General features: G+C 33.7%; 1 protein-coding gene across 12 annotated transcripts in view; it reads left to right on the forward strand.

The window, feature by feature from the left end:
- Nucleotides 1-19,833, forward strand: part of dnc (phosphodiesterase dunce) — a 423,485-nt gene that overhangs the window by 316,060 nt on the left and 87,592 nt on the right. For 4 of the 12 annotated variants that reach the window (XM_074117430.1, XM_074117425.1, XM_074117426.1 and 1 more), the window contains exon 2: nucleotides 8,041-8,606. The exons of the other annotated variants lie outside the window; for them this stretch is intronic. In XM_074117430.1, coding sequence (XP_073973531.1) covers nucleotides 8,041-8,606 — 566 coding nt within the window. The remainder of the gene's footprint in view (nucleotides 1-8,040; nucleotides 8,607-19,833) is intronic. 12 annotated transcript variants of the gene reach the window in all.

A 19,833-nucleotide genomic window follows, 5' to 3' on the forward strand; every position in this document is an offset into this window, starting at 1 on the left:
GCTTTTTACTGCAAATAATTTTCTTATTTTCAATCAGGACTATGTTTTGAAGTAATATTTTGTCCTAAATCGGGAAGTATTATTTGGCACAATTTCCCTTCATCACTGATTTCTTTGCAGTAATCACCAGTTCAATTTTACCATTTTAAATATTTTATAAATAAATAAAAACTCAAATTAGAGAATAAAACAGTTTCACGTCAGGTATCAAAAACAAATTATTTTTATAAATCCTTTTCTACTATTAGCGTTCCATTGAGAGAATATTTTTAGAGATTTAATTCCCAGTTAAATTTATTAATCTCCCTAATTTAAAATTGTAACAACATAATTACAGGCTTTCCTTTTCATTATTTTATTTTTTAAATAAAGTTCTGAAACATTTATATATTTTAATTTAATTAAAAGATTCCATTAAATGGGAGATTCACATCACGGAATTTACTGAAATACGCTCTCTGATTAATTTATTCTAATACCGCTACCACAATTATTCATGAAATATGGACTTCAAGAAAGTATTACAAGAAAATATACCTTATTTCAGAAATTAAATTAGTCTCCATCTCAATATTAAGTCGCATTCAAAATAGAAATTAATAAGTAATGCACAATACAACTATTTTCTGAGGATTCAAACATGAATGTTGCAGGTAGTCACCAACAAAACCACACGTTTATCCAGCGGTTAAACAAATATTTGTAACGCATGTTTCACTTTTTTATTTTTTCTTTCTACTTTTATTTTTTTACAAAAAGATGAAAATTCTGAGTTACTAAAAAAACCCTCCATGCCTGGTCATTGAGATATTTAAAAGCTCTCTTTTGAACAACAATGTTACTTTCAAGTTTACATAGGCTGGCGTGCAAAAAAGTAGGAAAAAACCTGTTGCCGGGTAAAAATAAACGTTCAAAATAAATTGAAGGTAATGTTAAAGCTAAACACACGACCATTCCATTCCTTCTAAACTTAGTTTTAACAAACAAAAAATGGTGGCGACAAGAGCTATGTTTTTGCTTTCTCGTTTTTTTGGGGGGGGTTTTACAATGGAACAGTATCTCGCCTTGATTTGTATGCCTTTATTTTAACTAATTTGCTAATCTTAAAGCTTAATTCGTGTACCACTTGTTGCAATGCGTATTGCATCAGTCAATTAATAACCGTAACTTATTGAGCGCTGACACGAAATGGCATTTTTTGACTGTCACTTATTTGACTCGCGTCAACATTGTGTTGTGTTCCATGAGAAAATAGGCGGCTAGGATAGCAGCTAAAGAAACCTACTAGGACAACATATGGTCTCACACAGCAAAATGTAACTTTAATAACTCTATTTAAACTGGATTGCTTGCAGAAATCAATTAGAAGAGAACGTTTCCTAGAGTTATTAATGGTGGCAACCAAACTCTGCTGCTTACGCGCTTAATTGATTTCACTTAACAACGTTAGTTAGTTGATTGAATTTAGTTACTAGCTGAGCTGTCGATCCACTTCCGCGTTCAGAACAATGTCAACTGTTCTGCTGGATTATAGAAACAGAGTCCACTGGGACGAAAGCCACGCTGAACTATCACTGTTTCCTTTTTGTACACTAGTGAAAGTACCCACCAGTGAATAAGTATGATAAGCTATAATGTTTGAATGATATTCCTCATGAATGTGGACATAACCTAACAGTCGGAAGGAACAATTGTTCTAAAACAGAGCTTCCTACCACTCTTGGCATTTGACACCATTCTGTGGCATTTGACACCATTCTGTTCAGCTCGCACAACCTCTCACTTACACACAACGCGTTTAAAAACTTCTTTCGTGAACGGGACGCTTAAAAATTGTTTATGATGAAATCAAATTTTGAAAATTTGACTCCACCTAAGAAATATTACAATATATAAAAACAAAAATATAGTGCACTCTCAATTTATTGCTGTTTTTTTTTCCACTTCATCTAAACCGCTACTGAAGTCTCCCTCGGATTTTGGCAATATCGAAGATTTGCCTTACCAATTGCGCTTACCTCTAGCAATGGGCTAGACATCACCCAAGTTGACACTACTAAAGCAGTGGGTTCTGCCACGGTGTATAGCATTGTATTATAAATGAAGTTTGAACAGAGAGAGGTTTAAAAATACCCCTACTACTGACTTCCTCAAATACCAAAGTTTGCAAAGAATTTGGCGCCTGAAAGGTATTCTCTGCGCAAATGTGAATACAATAATGAGTTACATTTTTCTTATGGAAACGCTAAAGCCAAGTAACTATTCATGTCTGGCGCCGAAATAGAAATATTTGACGTTTTGGATTAGATAATAATCTGAGTTCTTCATTCAAAGTTAAACCCAAACAGTTGCACACATCATTTAGTTCTGCAGGTCCTAAAATGCTCGATAGTACAGTCTAACTTATGAGTTCCGATCGTGTTGATAAACTGGGATATCCCAGGGACCTCCCAAAAAGTGTCAAGATCCTGATTGAGGTAAGTTCAGATATAAGGCGAAGATCGGAGTATCCCAGCAACAAACCAGCTGCCTATGTTCTGGACCTCGTGTTTGGTATTACATCGCAAAAAAATAGCAAGATTTAGCGCCAGCTTCGCTTGAATTTATTTATCAATTATTAAAGAACTTAGAAAACAATTTACATATTTGGATGAAAACTGCATTTTGTTTGGAACTAAAAAATTTACTAATCTAAAATCTAAAGTTGAAAGTTTAACTTTCCAAAAATAATGTTTGGATAAATTGCATCTAATGGTGCAATTGAGACGCATTAAAATGTATAAATTTATTTAATCGACCAAACCAGTTGAAACCTGATTAAACAGATAGAAGTGAGCTCAGTGCTACTACCTTACGCTTCAATCAGTTCGCCAAAACAATCGTAATTAAACTAGAAAAATCTGGTTGAAATAATCTCATGATTCCCTGTTAATATCGTCTTTACTGCATAGTTTAAAACTGTATGAACATTTAGTTACTAATATCAGGAGGGAGGCCAGTTGTAGGTGAAAAGCTGATACACATGATCTGTTCGTTGTACTGTTATCTCACACTTTAGTGGGACGCTTTGAAGCCGTTTCCAGAGATAAGCGTGTTTCCAATGGGTAAATAAACCGCTTTTAGCAAATGGTAGGGCTCGATTGGTGGCTATTGATGTTTTCCCTCATTTTATCCTTTCAAGGAACTAAAAATAGGCACTAACTTTAACAGCAGGAACAGCACCTTGTAAACCTTGGAAGATTTTTTCAATTCTTGAGACCTAAATTGTAGAAGTTGAAGACGGTCAACAATTTAGCCTTCTAATCTTAGTTGAAAGAAAACCAATTAGATGGGATAGGCTAGTTAGACTAGAGGATGGTTTCAGCCTTGCAAAATAGACTCAACCAACAGTGAGAACTACTTCTCCAGAATATTATATTAGATATCGCTGATCCTATCCGTTGTAGCGCGCATGAACACTATATCTCTGACCAGTTTCAGACTTTCAGATCTACGGTGACCGACGAATGTGTTCTCACATTCTGAGGACGCCTTTGCCCTAAAAAACTGCAATGGCCGCAGCACCGGTCTAGTAGAAATAGTTCCCAATAAATTTAAGCTATCCTGATAATGAACTTTATCAGGCCCTTGTTCTGGTACATGCAAATTATTGGGCACCTACGCTATGATGAATGTGCTTTGGAGGCCTTTTTTTTTTTTAGGGCAAAGGCGTTCAGGTCCAGAAGTGCCAGGAGATCTGAGCAACTGAGCAAGTAAAAAATGAATCATTTACTCATTAACGTAACTACTCTGTATTTGCAAATTTAACAATGTTGTGATTTCTGCACCGGTTATTCGTGCGACTTGTTGTACAACTGGCAGTTTAGAGAAGTGGATCTGGATTTAGATGCATAAACTCGAACTATTTCACCTTTATATCTGTACTACCTATAATGCTAATCACATTGCCTGAATGCGATGTTGGATCAAATAAATTATTCGATAATTTCGCCCGCAAGAATCTATCAACTAGAATTGTAATAATTGCTAAGTAGTGGGGGAGTTTTTTTACTAGATTTTCTTCAGAAGAATCCGTTCGTCAGGGTGAAAAGTTAATTTTGAATGTCCATAAGTCTTGAGCAGAAAGTTTGAGAAAATAAAATTAAAAATAAACAAGAGTCAATTTTGTTGAAAATAATCAATTGACAATATAATGCTGAAATACAAGGCATTAAAATATGCAAATTTCCTTAGATTATCAAAAAGTATTGTGTATTTTAACGAGATTGTTTAGAAATAATTATCTATGAAAAGAGGTAAGGCTGAAGGTTGAATAAAAAAAACCTGGCTAGTATAAAAGGAAATCTCTCTTTAAAAATAAAAATTAATTTAAAGAGAAAGCTTGGGCAAACACTCAGATAACTTGCTGTAACCACTATTTTTGTAATGAAATTTCATTGAAACTGTGTTCGCAAAATCGTTAAAATAATAAAAATTTATTCCATAAAAAGGTATTTCAAGTTTTTTCAAAATATTTGGAATTTTACTTGCATATTGAATTACTATTATATGTACAGGTGAATTGAGGCCGTACGTTACACTTAAATGACCCCAGCTCCCTCCAGAAGCACACTATCCTTGGAAAATGTTTCAAATAAAAGTTATAAATCTACTTAAGTTCAACGAGCGTATAAAGTTTAAAGAAAAACAGTGAATTTGTTTCATAGAAGAAAAATCAATAATCAATTTCACTTTTGGTTGAAACAGGTTTTACCTGCTATTTGTTTTGTTTTCTTGAGGCGAAGAGGTGCTAAGATGAGAAATAGTTTCTAAAGGCTTTTATATACCTTCTAGAGTTTACGTCACGCTTGGGTAACTTTAGTCCCAAGTCACCAACAGTTACTACGATCTTTTGCAGATAGAATAACATGACAAAAAACTTATATCTGTTGTTTTCTAAAAAAAATAATAAACATCAAGTTAGAACAGTGAATGGGAAAGCTCGAAAACATTTCATTTAACTTACTTTCCCTGGAGTATATTCTATTATTATTAAAAAGTGAGAGTTGGTCGGCCATTGCAGTGAACGAAATTTGGTGAATTGCTGAAAAGTCATTTTAGAAAAGTGGCGTTCGCAATCGACTGAATTCGAGCAAAGCTTAGTCTAAAATATAATAAAACACCAAATTAGCGGCATTTAGTTTTTAAGACATTCTGTTTACACTCAACCGCCTCCTTCTCAGAGGACCGAACTACTTTTCCAAACTTGGGCAGATCGTAATATTTTGCCTAACTAGTACTGAAGAATGAATTCCTCTTGGTTAAAAGAAGTGAAAACAGTAAAAGGTGAAAGAAAGAAGTTAAGAGTTCAGTAAATCACACACTTCCGTCTGGTGGGATTCGGCTGCATTATTTCAGTCGATGGCAGTACAAACTACATAAACATAGTTTTCCCTCATTTTAGATTTCCCGAGTGAGATACCAGTCTTGTGACACAGTGCTCACATGTAGAGAGCTTTAATATTTTTGCTACTCAACTGATTTCAACAGGATTATTACTAATTAGAATTCGCATAGTAAATTTGACGTGTCCCTAATGCTCCCAACCTTTGAGAGATTAAAAAAAATAACAAAAAAGAAAGCAACACCTAACGGAATTTCATTTTAATGATCCATTAAACAGGATTGCTTGAAGGAAGTACAATATAATTCCCTAAATATTTATTATAGAATCATGAATTGCTCGCGAACAACGAGTTTAACCAGTTATCATTGCAAAATTCAAGATAATTCTTATCTTCAACAACGGTCTGTTCGATTTAATGTGTATTTCTCTCTTTTTTTATTAGTTAATCTATATCAGGGCAAAACAAACATTGCTGCAGTTGTTCAAAATGTTGGAGGAAAAATTTAATTCAGTTTTTAAATAACTACGAAATCAAACAAATTGAAAGTTTTGAAAAGTGCCGATTGTTCTCAATTTAGAGCTCACAGTTTTTAAACTACATCCATAACGTAACATAATTATTGCTACACCGAAGCTTTTCCGTGTTGTTCCTAGCGGTCCTAGAACCACGCCTTCTCGGCAGCAACTATTAAAGATAACTGAGATGATGAGCAAACTGTGTAAGGAGGTCGAGAATGCACTTCTATTGAGAATGATAATTCGAATGTCAGAGTAAAGCGGGCCGTCACATTGGCTTTGATGAAAGTGGGTCAAAGAAGGGTTTTCTGCTTCTTGATGTTTTTGTTGATGTAATGGTTTTCTCGCTTTCAAGCTTCACTCCCAGTCCAAGTGAAAGCTCTCGGTGGCAACGTGCTTTCTCTGCATTCCTTTCATTATTGGCCACACTGAGGATCCTCTTTGTGGGGTAGGAAAGGTGTACTCTGGCACCCAATCATTACTGAATACTCCATTTCGCTCCCAGACATTTCCGAAAAACCACTTGTTCTCTTTGTGTTCCATTGACTTAAAGTTGGTGCACTTCAGTTTACCTTATTATCAACATTAACACTTCTCTCCGTTTCCGATCTTTCTTCACCTTTTCCAATTGTCACATTAACAAAATATTTTTGTTTATCAGCCTAACGTGACAGCACTTTTCAGCGGCCTTTTCAGCACTTTATTTCATATTTGTAATAAATGAAAATGACTATCCTAAGCCTAAATATTTGGCAGTTCTTTACAGACAAATGATTTCTCACCCAATAAATCCCAAAAGGGACACATCAAATTCGAAAAAAATAAGAGAGTAGGCCTTCGTTATTTGAATTAATATTCGTTTCAAAATAATTAGAAACAATATTAACTAAATAGACGAAATGGCTTCTCAATAAATTTTACTCAAACAAAAACAGTTTAGTTAAATCAAGTAAATTAAACCAGAATTAGTACTCTCCCGAGATATTAACTTCAGCTCCTGCAAACAGGAAGTTCGCTTTAGAGTTTGCCTTGATTAATCCTGATTCCATTGTTGCTCCTTCCGGAGTAGATTCCCAATTTCCTACAAACTGGGACATATCTATAATTTCTCCGGTTTCAAAAATTGGTTAACTTTCCTTACTCGAAATAGTTTTATTTTAATTTTCTGTCCGCTCTTCAATCACGCTTCATTTATTTAAAGAAACTCGTTAGAGTGAAAAAAGGAGAACAGCCAAAACACAACTAATGAGCGACGATAGAAACCTTGGTGTCGGAAATCATAAGTTTAAAACTCTTACTGAGATATTTGTTGGATAGCTAGATAATCCATAGACTGACATCCTAAGATTTAGTAAACAAGCTTCTTAAAAGTATTTCTTTTTTGAAAATTTCGTATTTTTTTTGTCAGCGTTTAAAAAATGTTGCTCCCATCTTTCACATAGTTTCCTAACATTTAATTCTTGATGTAAAATTATTTGTACTCTTTCTTTTGCAGTTTCTGCTACAAAGAAAATTCATGCGTGTTAATTTTATTAACTGTAGGCAGATATTCAATAAAGTGGGACACATAACTTACTACAATATTTCACAATTTTAACTCGGGCCAAACCTTTTCATCTTAACTTTGAGGTTACTCTAAGTTTTGGGCTGCTATCTTTTGGGATGTTCATGTTTTGATTACCGAAAAAGGATGTTTTCATTCAGTTATGCATACATATTTTGGTAAAGACGTTACTAACCTGAATACGTAAATGACAGAAATCTAATTCTAAGTGATATCGTATCCATTTGGTCAATAATAAGAATTTGCAATTACTATTCTGAAGAATTCGAAAAGTAAATGTTATTTGAATGTTTCAAGGATATTTTTAATTTATAATGAGCAAAATCCTTTATTATTAGTGTCAGCTAAACGGTTTTTTATATTCAAATATTAGGAAGAACGTTTCAACCAAGATATATTGTAGCAGAATTCAGTTTATTATTTTAATTTTTTTGATTAAACACATACTTTCAACTTAACAAGGTAAAATACTGATCTTTTATGAAAATATGAATCAAAATTCTATTTCAATTAATCACTAAAGAATATTGGGATTCTACCATTAACTCTTTATTTTGGAACTATTAACGATTAGATGGACGAGGAGGAGGAGGAGGCGATATCAAGTCGCCTGACCGTGACGTCAAGATCCAGTCGTCACGTGACTTCAAGCTTGACATCAGTGACTACCTCCTCTTACGCATCATCATTCGATGAATCTGTATTATCAAGCGGGGAAAGAAATTTAATGCGAAAAGCCGAATCAACCGAAGAAACGGCAACAACCTGCAGTAGTAGTCTTCTTCATTCTTCGTCTACATCGTCAAAATCTATGGAAAGTTTACGACACCATGAGATGGCACAACAGCATCGAAGTTTTCTAGAAAGGGGTGAAGTGCGAAGAGTGACCACTTCGAGAACACCTCAACAAGAGACCATTGAGGAGGTTGAAAGAAAGCGCACCAGTGGTGGCATGTTTGCACAGGCCACTGGAGGCAGATTGGTACCCTGTCAGTTGTCACTAACACCGCCCACCATTGAAAGGAAACTGACGATTCTCAGTCCTGGATGGAATGCAGACGTCGCCAAGAGGACGCGCAAACTGCAGGTCAGCCTTCCTAGATTGATTCTGCCAACACCAGATCAAGAAAATTGGATGGGGTAAGTTATCTTAACAGACCGTACATTTATTCATACTTTCTTATCTTCTTCTGTATTTATTTATTTACTAGAATTAGAAATTATGCATTCTTTTAAAAATCTAACAAAATGAAAGAACAGGAAAGCAATTTTAAGTGTTATTACTTTGTGTAGGGGGTACCTAGATGACTCTCCAGTAATTGCAGGAAATATTACCTTTAATTTAAAAAAAGGCAAAAATATGTTAACTCTCATGCCAGAATATACTAATTAAATTCAATTTATCCGCACTATGTACGATGGAGATTGAAACATAAAAAGGTTATTAAAAATTATTTATCTGGAAATGATTATATTAACATTCATTGATACTAATTGGTTTACATTGATATATTTTATTCATGTTGGAAGCAAGTAGTGAAAGCCTTGAATAAAAATAGTATGATCGTAATGCCACAAAATAGAACCAACTTTGTCGCAGCCTACGCTCATAAAGTTAGTCTTTACTAACTTCCTCTATCTAGCGGATGCGCACGTGTATTTGTTTAATCGTGATAATTATTTAAAATGAATAATGTTATTACGAACTTACCATCTGCCTACAAGACTCAAGACGACTCTGACAAAAATTTATATTGTACGCTTTTAAAACTCATACAAATTTGCAAAAGCATAATGCAGCCATTTACTCTGTCACTGTCTAATAATTAGATTGTAATGGATCAATCTATATATGGATTTCCTCAATCGTGCCTGCTGCAGAATAATTGAAAAAACCATTTCTCAGCTCGTTAAAAAGCGTATTTTATATAAAAAAAAGTGCTGCAGTAATAGTACCAGATGACTCCTTTATTTGTAAGAAGAAGAATTATTTCCTTCGCTTTCCTTTTGAAGGTATGGTAGATAATGGCGTCTCATTTAAAGGAACAGCGTTTTATCTACCACTTCTTCTGCGATATGATCTGCTTTGGTTAACCAAGTGCGAATTATAGATTGTAATTCCTGCCATAGTTTTCGCAGGGACTGGGCCCACGTCAGTTGGACACCACGTGGAAATATTTTTTGACCTTTTCTCTCTTATAAAATTGTGTTCGCATATCCAGCTGACCAGATGGATTATACGGAACTCCCAGAATTTATTATCAAGCATCCCATGTTAGAAAACCTATCTCCAAACATTTCTAATCCTCTAGTTCTTAGTGATATCTTGCGATATCACATCTAAATCTATTTTATTTCTTTAGAACCACCGCATAAAGATGACCACTTTCCTGGTTAATTCACATCTCTAAGAAAAAAAAAATCCCTCCGTGAAACTGGACTTAGATTCTGTGAAGAATTCGTTCTTCACTGACTGAAATTCGCCTTTCTCAGGGTCTACGCTTCGCATCCATCTACCAAAACGGAAGGTTAAGCAAGGACAAGTGTTTCCAGTTTAATTAAGAGAATTCTCTCCAGATTATTCAAGTAATAATAATAACAACTCAGCTAAAATTCTTATTTCAGTCTCATGCTGGACTTAATTTTGAAATTGTTAATTGAAATCCATATAAATTGCTTAGCAAGAGCAATCTTACATTGGAAAGGATAGCTCGCAAATTTAACAACAAAAACAAATATTTGGAAACAAATTTGTTTAACTTTACAGTTAAAAATTAATTAAACTCAAACACAAAGCTAATGAGTTGTTTTTATTGAACAAATGTTTACTTTAAGAAACGGAAGTTCATCTAATGAAATTTTTCAGCTTATAAGTTGAATAAGCCTCTTAAAAGTGACGTAGAAAAAGAAATAAAAAGCAGAATTGTTTTCTAATAAACGCTAAGTTCCTACTTAATCCAGATGTATCCTTAGAGAATCTAAATAAAAATTAACATTCAAACAAAAAAGCCATACACATTTTGTTTATTATTTTGTTTAAATCTTTAAGATGATTTTTATAATTAGAATTAGATCTTGAATAGTTACAAAATCGAATTAAGTTAAGCGCGTAAATTAAAATCTAAAACTTTAAAAGAAAATAATACTATGCTGTTCAGTATTCACAAAACAAATAAGAGTTTAGAATTGCACTTGACAGAAACTGTTAGGAGACAAAACTACTTCTGTCGGTATCACTACAAAGGAAAAAATCTTTCTAAAGTTCATATACTAATTTCAAAAACAGAAGAAACGATGACTTAAAAAAATTACTCTGCTGGAATTTGTTTAATTCTAGTTGGAGGAAGCCATAATTGTAAATAAATACACTTTGAATAAAGATCCAAAAAATATATTGCTCAAATATTATATATTTTTATTAAAAATAAAATATAAAATTAAAATTAAGATATAAATTAAAAATGTTTATATTGTAAAAATACATTATATAATAATTGATTGCAAATAGATTGTAAGCACGAAAGTTGTAGATTTGTTGATGTGCTTTGAATGGTGAACTTAACACCTCAAAATCACAGATACCTTAACAAGATAACTTAAGTTTAATTAAAATTCAAAAGTGCATCCCACTTTACTTGACAGACATTCCTCTTAGATCATTTCTTGGTTTTACTATCAAAGGCGATGTGCGCACCAATTTCAGCTTCGTTGAAGTTGTTGAATATTTTTTTCCGGAAAGGACCAGAATTCAAAACCTAAAAGAAGAACAAGAAAAGACCAAAGCAAGCAATACACATTTGTATCTTTGATTTTATGCAACGTTGCACGCTTTTTATTGTATCCCTTACCATACATAAATATGTAATAACAATAAATGGATACAACAATAATATAAATCTTAAGTAAACACAAACATGCAATAAAAATGCGTGCAACGATGGATAAAATCAAATACATTATCCAGCCTATTTACTACTATTTTGTTTATTACTTTTTCCTTCAGAAAGCAATGACGCATCTTTCTATTTTCTCAAAATGCATGATTTTTTTAATTTTATGACTTTTAAATATATCTGTAACATTTTTTGTATTATGTTTTAGGTAAGTTGATTGAGCAAGAACATAGTGCATAATTGATGATACCAATGTAAGGTAAACGAATATTGCAGTAATTATTAGTTCATAATCTTTAATGCTATTAAAAAGAGGTGAAGTTATTGAAAACAAGCAGATTTCTATTTTTAGTAAAAGATATACTTTAAAGAAGTAATAATTTTTGCAAGGAGTTACCTCCCCCTAATGGATCCACGAGTTTTGGTTCTCTAGCTTTTCAGTGAATCGCTTTTTCTTAAGATTTGAAATTTATTATTCCCAAATTACCTAAATATTTATAAATTTGCTATTATCCAAAAAAATAGCATTTTTGAGGGATAATGTCGTTGAAGTAGAATTAGCTGTCTACATGGGCACATAATAGGCGGACAGGCTTTCAGTTAGTTGTTCGTGGACGAAGCTAATTATATGTCCGTAATTCATTTCAAATGAAAAAGAATGATGTACTCAACGATAAAAATTAAAATATTGCAAGTTTTAAGTACAAAAATATAAAAACAAGGCAAATTTGTTTGTTTTTTAAAAATTATTTTTGGCGACGGAAGTTCCAAAGTAGCAGGTTTGTCGCTTACGTTTCTGCCGTAATGCCTGTCTGCTTCCGGTTTCTTTATTTTTGATATTTTTTTTTGTATATCTCGAAATATTTTTTTTTTATTTCCAGTAGAAGAAGGTTAGTCAAGAAAATTCACAAAATTTGCCAAGAAATATATAAATTATCAAAAGTAAAAATTGTCTTAAGAGGGCTGACAAAAATCAGCCGAAACGTAACAGTTGTTCTACTTTTGAATAATTAAAAAATTAGTGGAGATAACCTTAGATTCCTATATTAAGAAAAATTACATCTAAAGAAGCAAAAATAGTCTCGGACAAGAAGAAAATAACGCATCTAGGATTCACCAGGACGTGATTGCAAAATACTGATTGTATCAGCTTCTGTTAATGCTGTCAGATTACGCAAATAAGAAATATTTTAGACAAATGTGACAAATGATAGCTTTCTGGGAAGGTGACAATGTCTTTCCCAGCCGCGTTAAGAGTGCTACTAATTCTGAGATGGCTGCCTCGGAAACGCCGTTCTTCACACTGTCGGCCTTCGGCACGAGTCTCTTGAAAACATCGACCTCAGGGAAAAAGGCCCAAAATGTTAAAGGTTGCTACCCTACGTCAAGAAATATTTTCTTTTCTACGGACATGTTTTTTAGAAGAAGTTTACTGTGGGGCCAATGTTTAGGTTTTAATGGAAGGAATATAAATGGAAGAAAGAAAGTTTACTTCCCCAATACACACAAGGTACGATTGGCATCAACGCCCCAGGGTAGTAAAGGCAGCAACTTACAAGAACTTCACATACCTGAGCGCATCTTTAACAAAGTGTAAGCAGAAGATTACAATGCTTGGTAGAGTGCTTTGGCAATGAAGTCAAGTGCTTTCTCACTACTGGGTTGGATATCTCCTCTTGCCAAGTGTTTTATCTTCGCTACACTTCATCGTTAAACCATTTCTCTTTTTCACACTACACCTTATTTTTCGAACAATGGTAGAAAAATAATTTTGTCTTCCCTGATAAATTTTATATTATGTCAAATAAAGAATGCAGCTTCAAATTACATCAAGATTTAATGAACATAGTTCGCTTATTACATAATGTAATCAATGTCGGACATAGTCGTTTCATACAGTCTATTGAAAAATGTACAATCTGGAAGTGAGGGGAGTGAATATCTAATATGGTAAAGAGGGTTCGCTAAACCCAATTAATAGCATCCATCAATAATCTTTGTAGATCCACAGCGAGTAGTTTGAGATTTAGAGATGTCAAAATGAGGGTTGTTTGAATTATTGTACTAGGACTTGCTCAGGGATGCCACAATCCCTGCAGAATCGGCTAATACGGTTTCTCTCTTTCGGCAACTTATGAAGGAATAGAGAAATTAATTAAAGAAAAAAATCGTAGAAACCATTTTCGGGAAAATATCCAAAAAAGGAAAAGTCACTTTAGTTAAGTGATAACTTAGTTTGGGTGTGACCAGGAAAAAAAAATGGGAATCAAAATTCCAAATTGTTGAAGACTTCTTTTAATCAATCATTAAAAAGAAATCAAGTTCATTTGGAAATTCACAGTGAAAATTTTTCGTTTCATCAACTTTAATGGAAGTGAACTAAATAAAGCAATCATGCATTTGAAGTAATCATTCATGATGAAGGATAAATGAAAACATTCTAGGTCAAGGTTGTTATTAATTAATACATAATTGTGACTTGAAAAGTGAAGTGTTTATTTATTCAAAGAAAGAAGACGATTAAAAAAATATCTTAATAACAATCAATTGATTATTTGAAACTGTATAGTATAAGTTTCAAAGACAAACTGGTTTTAATACGACCTTCAAGTAAGTAATGTTTGAAAGTTCTACTTTCGAATTTCTTCGAACTCCGAAATTGAATAAATATAACTATACATACAACTGTTACAATACAGAGTTGCCTTATAATAAAACTTTACCTTTGAAAAAAGTGTGACATCCTAGCGCCTCCAGAGATACTCTAAAAGTAATAGGAGGAGGATTTAATGACAAGCGACAGGTAATTAGGATAGCAGACACAAAGAAATCGTTTTATAACTATCTACAAATTCGTTGCAAACTGCAGAGGAAAGAAATGCTTTACAAATTACACATCCTTCAGCTGATATTCTGCAAGACGGACGGTGTCACGCAGTATCCTCGGGTTCCGCGGGAAACAAAATGAATGGCAGAAGCAAAAACATGATTATGGGGATCGTCGTGGCCCACTTGATGGTACAATTATGAAATCACTTTAGCATTGTCACTACATTGTAGGACAGACTTCTAATTCCATATACCTAGTCCATTTGAAAACACCTAGCTCTCTGACTGCTCACTCACGAATTACTGGAATAAATTCTGTAGCCCAAGAAACAAAAGGTGTTACTTTTATTCAGTACTTGGTCACGTAGGGCACATAACATACAGAGGCGAACAAAAGGAAGTTTAAAGTTGGTGCCCGTATATGTAGGCCTAACCACTTACCATTTTGGGAACTCGTTATATGGTTTGATGAATCTAAATTTGAGTTAATGAATCAGAAGAAAAGGAAAAGAGTATGGGGTAGGCCATCAGATCGCCTAAAAAAGCAAAAAATTTAAAAACTCGAATGGCCACTACAATCACCAGATAATAATCCGATAGAGAATCTCTGGACGATTTTAGATGAGTGCAATTCTTTAAGTGCCCGTACTAACAAAGAATCATTTTGGGTAACAGTACAACAAAATTGGTATAATCTTCCAATAAATATATTAGAAAACTTAGTTAACACAGTTTACCAAAAAGACTACAAGCAGTAATAAAAAGCAGAGGAGGCCCAACAAACTATTAAAATCAACAAACTGTTCAAATGCAAAGATAATATTCAAAAAATATATAATTAATCTTAATTTTGCCCACCTAATTTTCTTATTTGTTTGATTGTTTAATAACGTATTAACTTCCATGTCTTTATATTCTGTTCTTAAGTTGTTTATTACTTGTAAGTAACAGATATTTAAAAAATATTCACTTGTGTTTCGAAATACTGTTCCGTTTTTTTTAGAATGATGATGTTCTTCGTATAATTTACTTTTTAAACTTTCTGTTGTCCGCCACTGTAGTTGCTTTAAAATCCTGTGTTATTAACGTTACGAATCAATCTCATCTTATCCTTCTAAATCCAATAAATTAATTAATATTAATGATATTAAGGAGGTTAGTTTGGATGTTGTATAGGAGTTTGCGGAAGAAAAAAGTTTAGGGAAAATTGCGATGGATACCTAACGCAAAGTAATGCGTTGTTTTTCAGGCGGGCTTTACGCCCAATACCAAATTGGAGCCGTGTGCGGAGGCGACTAGCAAGCATACTTCACTATAAATTTCTCATATTATCTATTAAATAAAAACAGTAGCCAACCACAATACATCTTAGCTTTTCAGGTCTCGCCAATAAAAGCTCGGCTAACGTGGCGCCTGATGGATATTTATACAAATTCCGTGAATATTATTCGGACACCGAGCCGAAAGCTAAATATCCGAAATCCCAATGAGCTCATTTATCCTCCGCACTAACAGCAGAGACTAGGGTAAAAATCCAGTCTCTTGAACACGGAAGATTTACGCTGCCGGAACAAATCGAATAGTAAGTGAAGAGAAATAATAAGCTTGTCCACCGTCAAACTGTTCCAACCAAAAATCCTTAACAGAACATAAAGGGTGTTTCCACCTCTAAAGACTGTGAGATGTCTATCGAATCTGCCTTACTAGCATCCCTAATTAGCATCTAATTTTCTGGTAACATAAAACTCTTCATGAAGACCTCCATTCCGGGAAGTGGGGCAGTCACGCGCGCAAAAAGACACGCCTATGGTAGATTCAGTAAATCTGAAGAGAGGTGCCTTTAAACCAACCTATCAACTCCTCATTTTTGGAAGACCCTTCAAGAATGACTAGAAAATATTTCTTCCTGTCTTTTGGTGCATTTCAGGTTTATTTCGAAGTGATGGCACAAGATTTATTGCCCTCAGCGCAATCTGAGCATTTGAAGATTTAATGAACATCAAAGGCGTCTTATTTTTATTAAACTTTCTTACTAATTATTGAATGTGCTTTGTATGCGTCGCCTTACTTTTCGTGTCCCTCAACTTCATCCCTCCTCTCCCAATTACCTGTCTTAAATAAATTAAATGTTTCCGTACTGTTTCACTGGATAATCATAATTTCTTTCAATAGTTTAATTAATTATTATTAAAGTTACAAACTCTAACTACCTACTTCTTTCCATTATATTTTTTAAGTTTGGCTCTTTTGATAGCATTGTACAACAAAGGGCCCGTTTGCAAAACTTCATTGACATGATTGAACGTTGTTTTGAAGTGGGTTATTTAGAGGAAACATTACAATTTCTCTTTGAAGTCCTTCAAAAAATTAATTTTCCCAAAGTTCGTGTCAATGAATCGTCATTTCAAAGAGAATCACTAATGATTCTCACTAATACCAATGCTTTCATTAAAGTGAGCGGCAAGTACCACCTTCCTACTAGAATGCCCGGTCATTTCACAATTTTGAAGATAATCCACAATGAGAGCAATGCAGCAAGCTAATGCTATCTTCTTTTTTTTTTTTTTTGATAGATAAATAAGATTTAATTACAAACATGAAATTCCAATGTGTAATTACATTATAACCTTCATAGAAGGCGGTAAGCTTAGAATGGGAACGATAAAATATGCAGGCTAAGGGATGGAAAAACCATCAGCTAGTGGAAAAAGTTAGAGTAGGATATGTTTAATTCCTTGGTGTATATAGGGGATAGAAGGATCTTAATAGGCTAAGACAATGTAGAGTGGAAAAGAGTTTCAGCAGACAATTTTGGATGTAGGAGTGTACGGGGATAATGGATGCAGTCTCATGGAGTGAGTAGATTTTAGTGCGTCGTGTATTCTGTGTTGCTCGCAGAGTTGCTTGATGTTACTACCACAGGACAGGCTCCAGCGAAACTGGCATAGAGTAACATCGGCCTAATTACCTCTTTGTGGAGGAGGAGTTTGATGGGTACAGTCATTTTGGAGACCCCGAGAAAGTAAAGGAAACAGTCTTTACCTGAATTCACTTTGTTCTAAATGTGTGTAGTGAAATTGAGTTTGTTGTCCAAAGTTAAGCCGAGGTAATTGGCGTGGTCAGACCACTGAATCAGAGTATTATGTCTAAATTGTCTGTTTAGAAAAGGTGTAGGTTTAGTAGAGTATGGCTATTGCTATCGATGTCTAAATTAATGTGGACAAAAATGTGTTGTGCAAAACCACAATATTTTGTATAAACTTATTGAGATTTATTTATTTTCACCACTCATGCTAAATTAGTTTATTTTCTTGAATTAACTTTATCGTTTTAAGTTATATTAAATCTATTATTAGAATTTGTTGGAATCATTAACATTAAAACGATTAAGTTTATTTAAGAAAATAAATTCATTTGAAAGGAATTCAAAAAATAAATAAACTCCTTTAAAGCTATAGGATTTATACTTCCCTTGGGAACTTACCCGAACAGCAATTAATTCTAATGTTAGGATGCGATATAGTGGATTTCCCGAGGGATCGACCAGATGCTGCGCCTAGGATTCAACTTGCTAGTTTCAGTGCAGTCTTAGTTTGAGCGATATTTAAGTCGTATAAAACGGCTGGCTAAAGATATGGCGAAGAAAATTTTAAATGGAATTTTTAGTTTCAAGGTAGGTGATAAAAAAGATGCATCTGCCAAGATCTTTGATTCAGTATTAAAAATGCAAATCTCTGTTAATAAAATATACAATTAACAGCAAGCAACTTATTTCAGAATGTTTTATGTTTTCATTTATTTGACGCAATAACTTGACTTTCCGGCGGTATTGTAAATTCAGTAAAGTTTGCAGTCTGTGGCAGTTTCGTTGATTACTATTTAACGAAGAGTTTCGAATCAAAACTTTCTGTTCAATCGGACAGCTCTAGGTAGTTTGCATCGTTGAATCTGTAGAGTGCGTTTCGTTATTTTATAAGACACAGGTCAGCATGCAGATATGGTACAAGTGTGGCCTACATCCTGTGAAAACACATTGGCTTGGCCTATTTTCAGTGTAACCTGACGCAGGTACCTTCCTTGATATTTTTATGCAGGTCAGGTGCTTGGCTCGTGAGCAGTCGAATTGTGTTGGTTGGTATCCCTCTGATCAAAATACATTTAAAGCAGGCATCTTGCTGGTATCCAACCTCATGCCTTCTGATTTATTACACGTTCAACGTTAAAATGACAGCACTTTTCAATTTAGAATGCTGCACTCTAGGCTATATATGGTACCCATTAAATATGTCTTTGATATGTATATACCATCTTTGTGCTTCTTTCATTGGAAAGCTTGCGATTCTAGAGAAAAAAAATATTTGTCCAAATCATCGGGTACATTCATAAACATGTTGGGGACTCTATTGGGATTTCCTTTTTAAGATAGAAAAACTTAATTTTGACTTGGAAAATATCTAAAAATAAGTGAGCAGTTCGGATCTAATAGCATCCTTGAATCAGAGGACGAGCAGCAAAGGAATAATATTATTGTAATTAAATTTCAAACAGAGGAAGTCAAAACAAAATGTAGAATATTTATACGACTTAACTTTTATACGAATTAATCTAAATATACGAATATATGGGCATTCATGTTTATAATAATCACTTGCTTTTGTTTATAAAGCAAACGAGGCGTTCCATTCGCTGTCAAACCCAGATAGAACATCTCGACACGTTTTGCAAGGAAAAAAGAAAGTATTCTGAGATCTCTACTTTCAAAAACGTTCTTTAGTTATTTTTCTTACGAACAAAATTGTAAATAAATAAATAATAAAAAGTAAATAAATAATCAGTTATAAAGAACAACATTGATAAAATTAGTGTATAATATTATACCATGAAATCTAGATCGCATCAAATGAAATTCGTCTTAACTTTTAAATTACAAGGACTAAGGAAATAGTGTAGCCGGTGAAGCACAGATGTCCCCAGGGGCCTGGGGGCACATTAAGTGCGATCTAGCGCACTATTTTTGTGTTTGGCATATTGCTCAATTGGATACAAGCCCGAAATATTTTCTAAATTTGTCAAACATTAAATCGCTAAAGGAAATTATTTTTGGCCGTGAAAATAATTTTGTTTTAATGGTATTTATTTTAATAAACAAGAACTTCAAGTGACTAGTTGTTTTCTCGAAAGTATTGCTGGTTAAACGTATCAAGTTGAGTCTATCTTCAAAAGAACAAAATTCATTAAAAAAAGAATCTCGCAATGACAGAAAGACGACATCTAATGAATTCTCAACAATATTAATGCAGTAAAATTACTTAAATATCAATTGTATTAAAATGTCAAACACATACTTTTTCAAACGTTTCTATATAACTGAAATTACGAACTGAAGAATGAATGAATTATTGGGTACTTACTGATTTGAGTACCTTCGTCATTTAATCAACCCTCATACTTAACTTTTAGACTGGAAGTTTTTGTTAAGCAGGTTATGTATATGCTTTCCCACGAAGCAATGGCCGTGACTGCCAAACTAATCTTTCTTAGCTCGACATTCATTCTGCCCAGGTGGTAGATTGGGCGAGTGTTGCTATATCCCTGCCATTCCTCTCCATTGGAGAGTATACTTCCATGAGAGCCATTTGTCAAAT

Source organism: Rhodnius prolixus, unplaced genomic scaffold, assembly GCF_049639745.1.
Source record: "Rhodnius prolixus isolate KJV_2025 unplaced genomic scaffold, Rpr scaffold_2, whole genome shotgun sequence".
NCBI classification, from domain to species: domain Eukaryota; kingdom Metazoa; phylum Arthropoda; class Insecta; order Hemiptera; family Reduviidae; genus Rhodnius; species Rhodnius prolixus.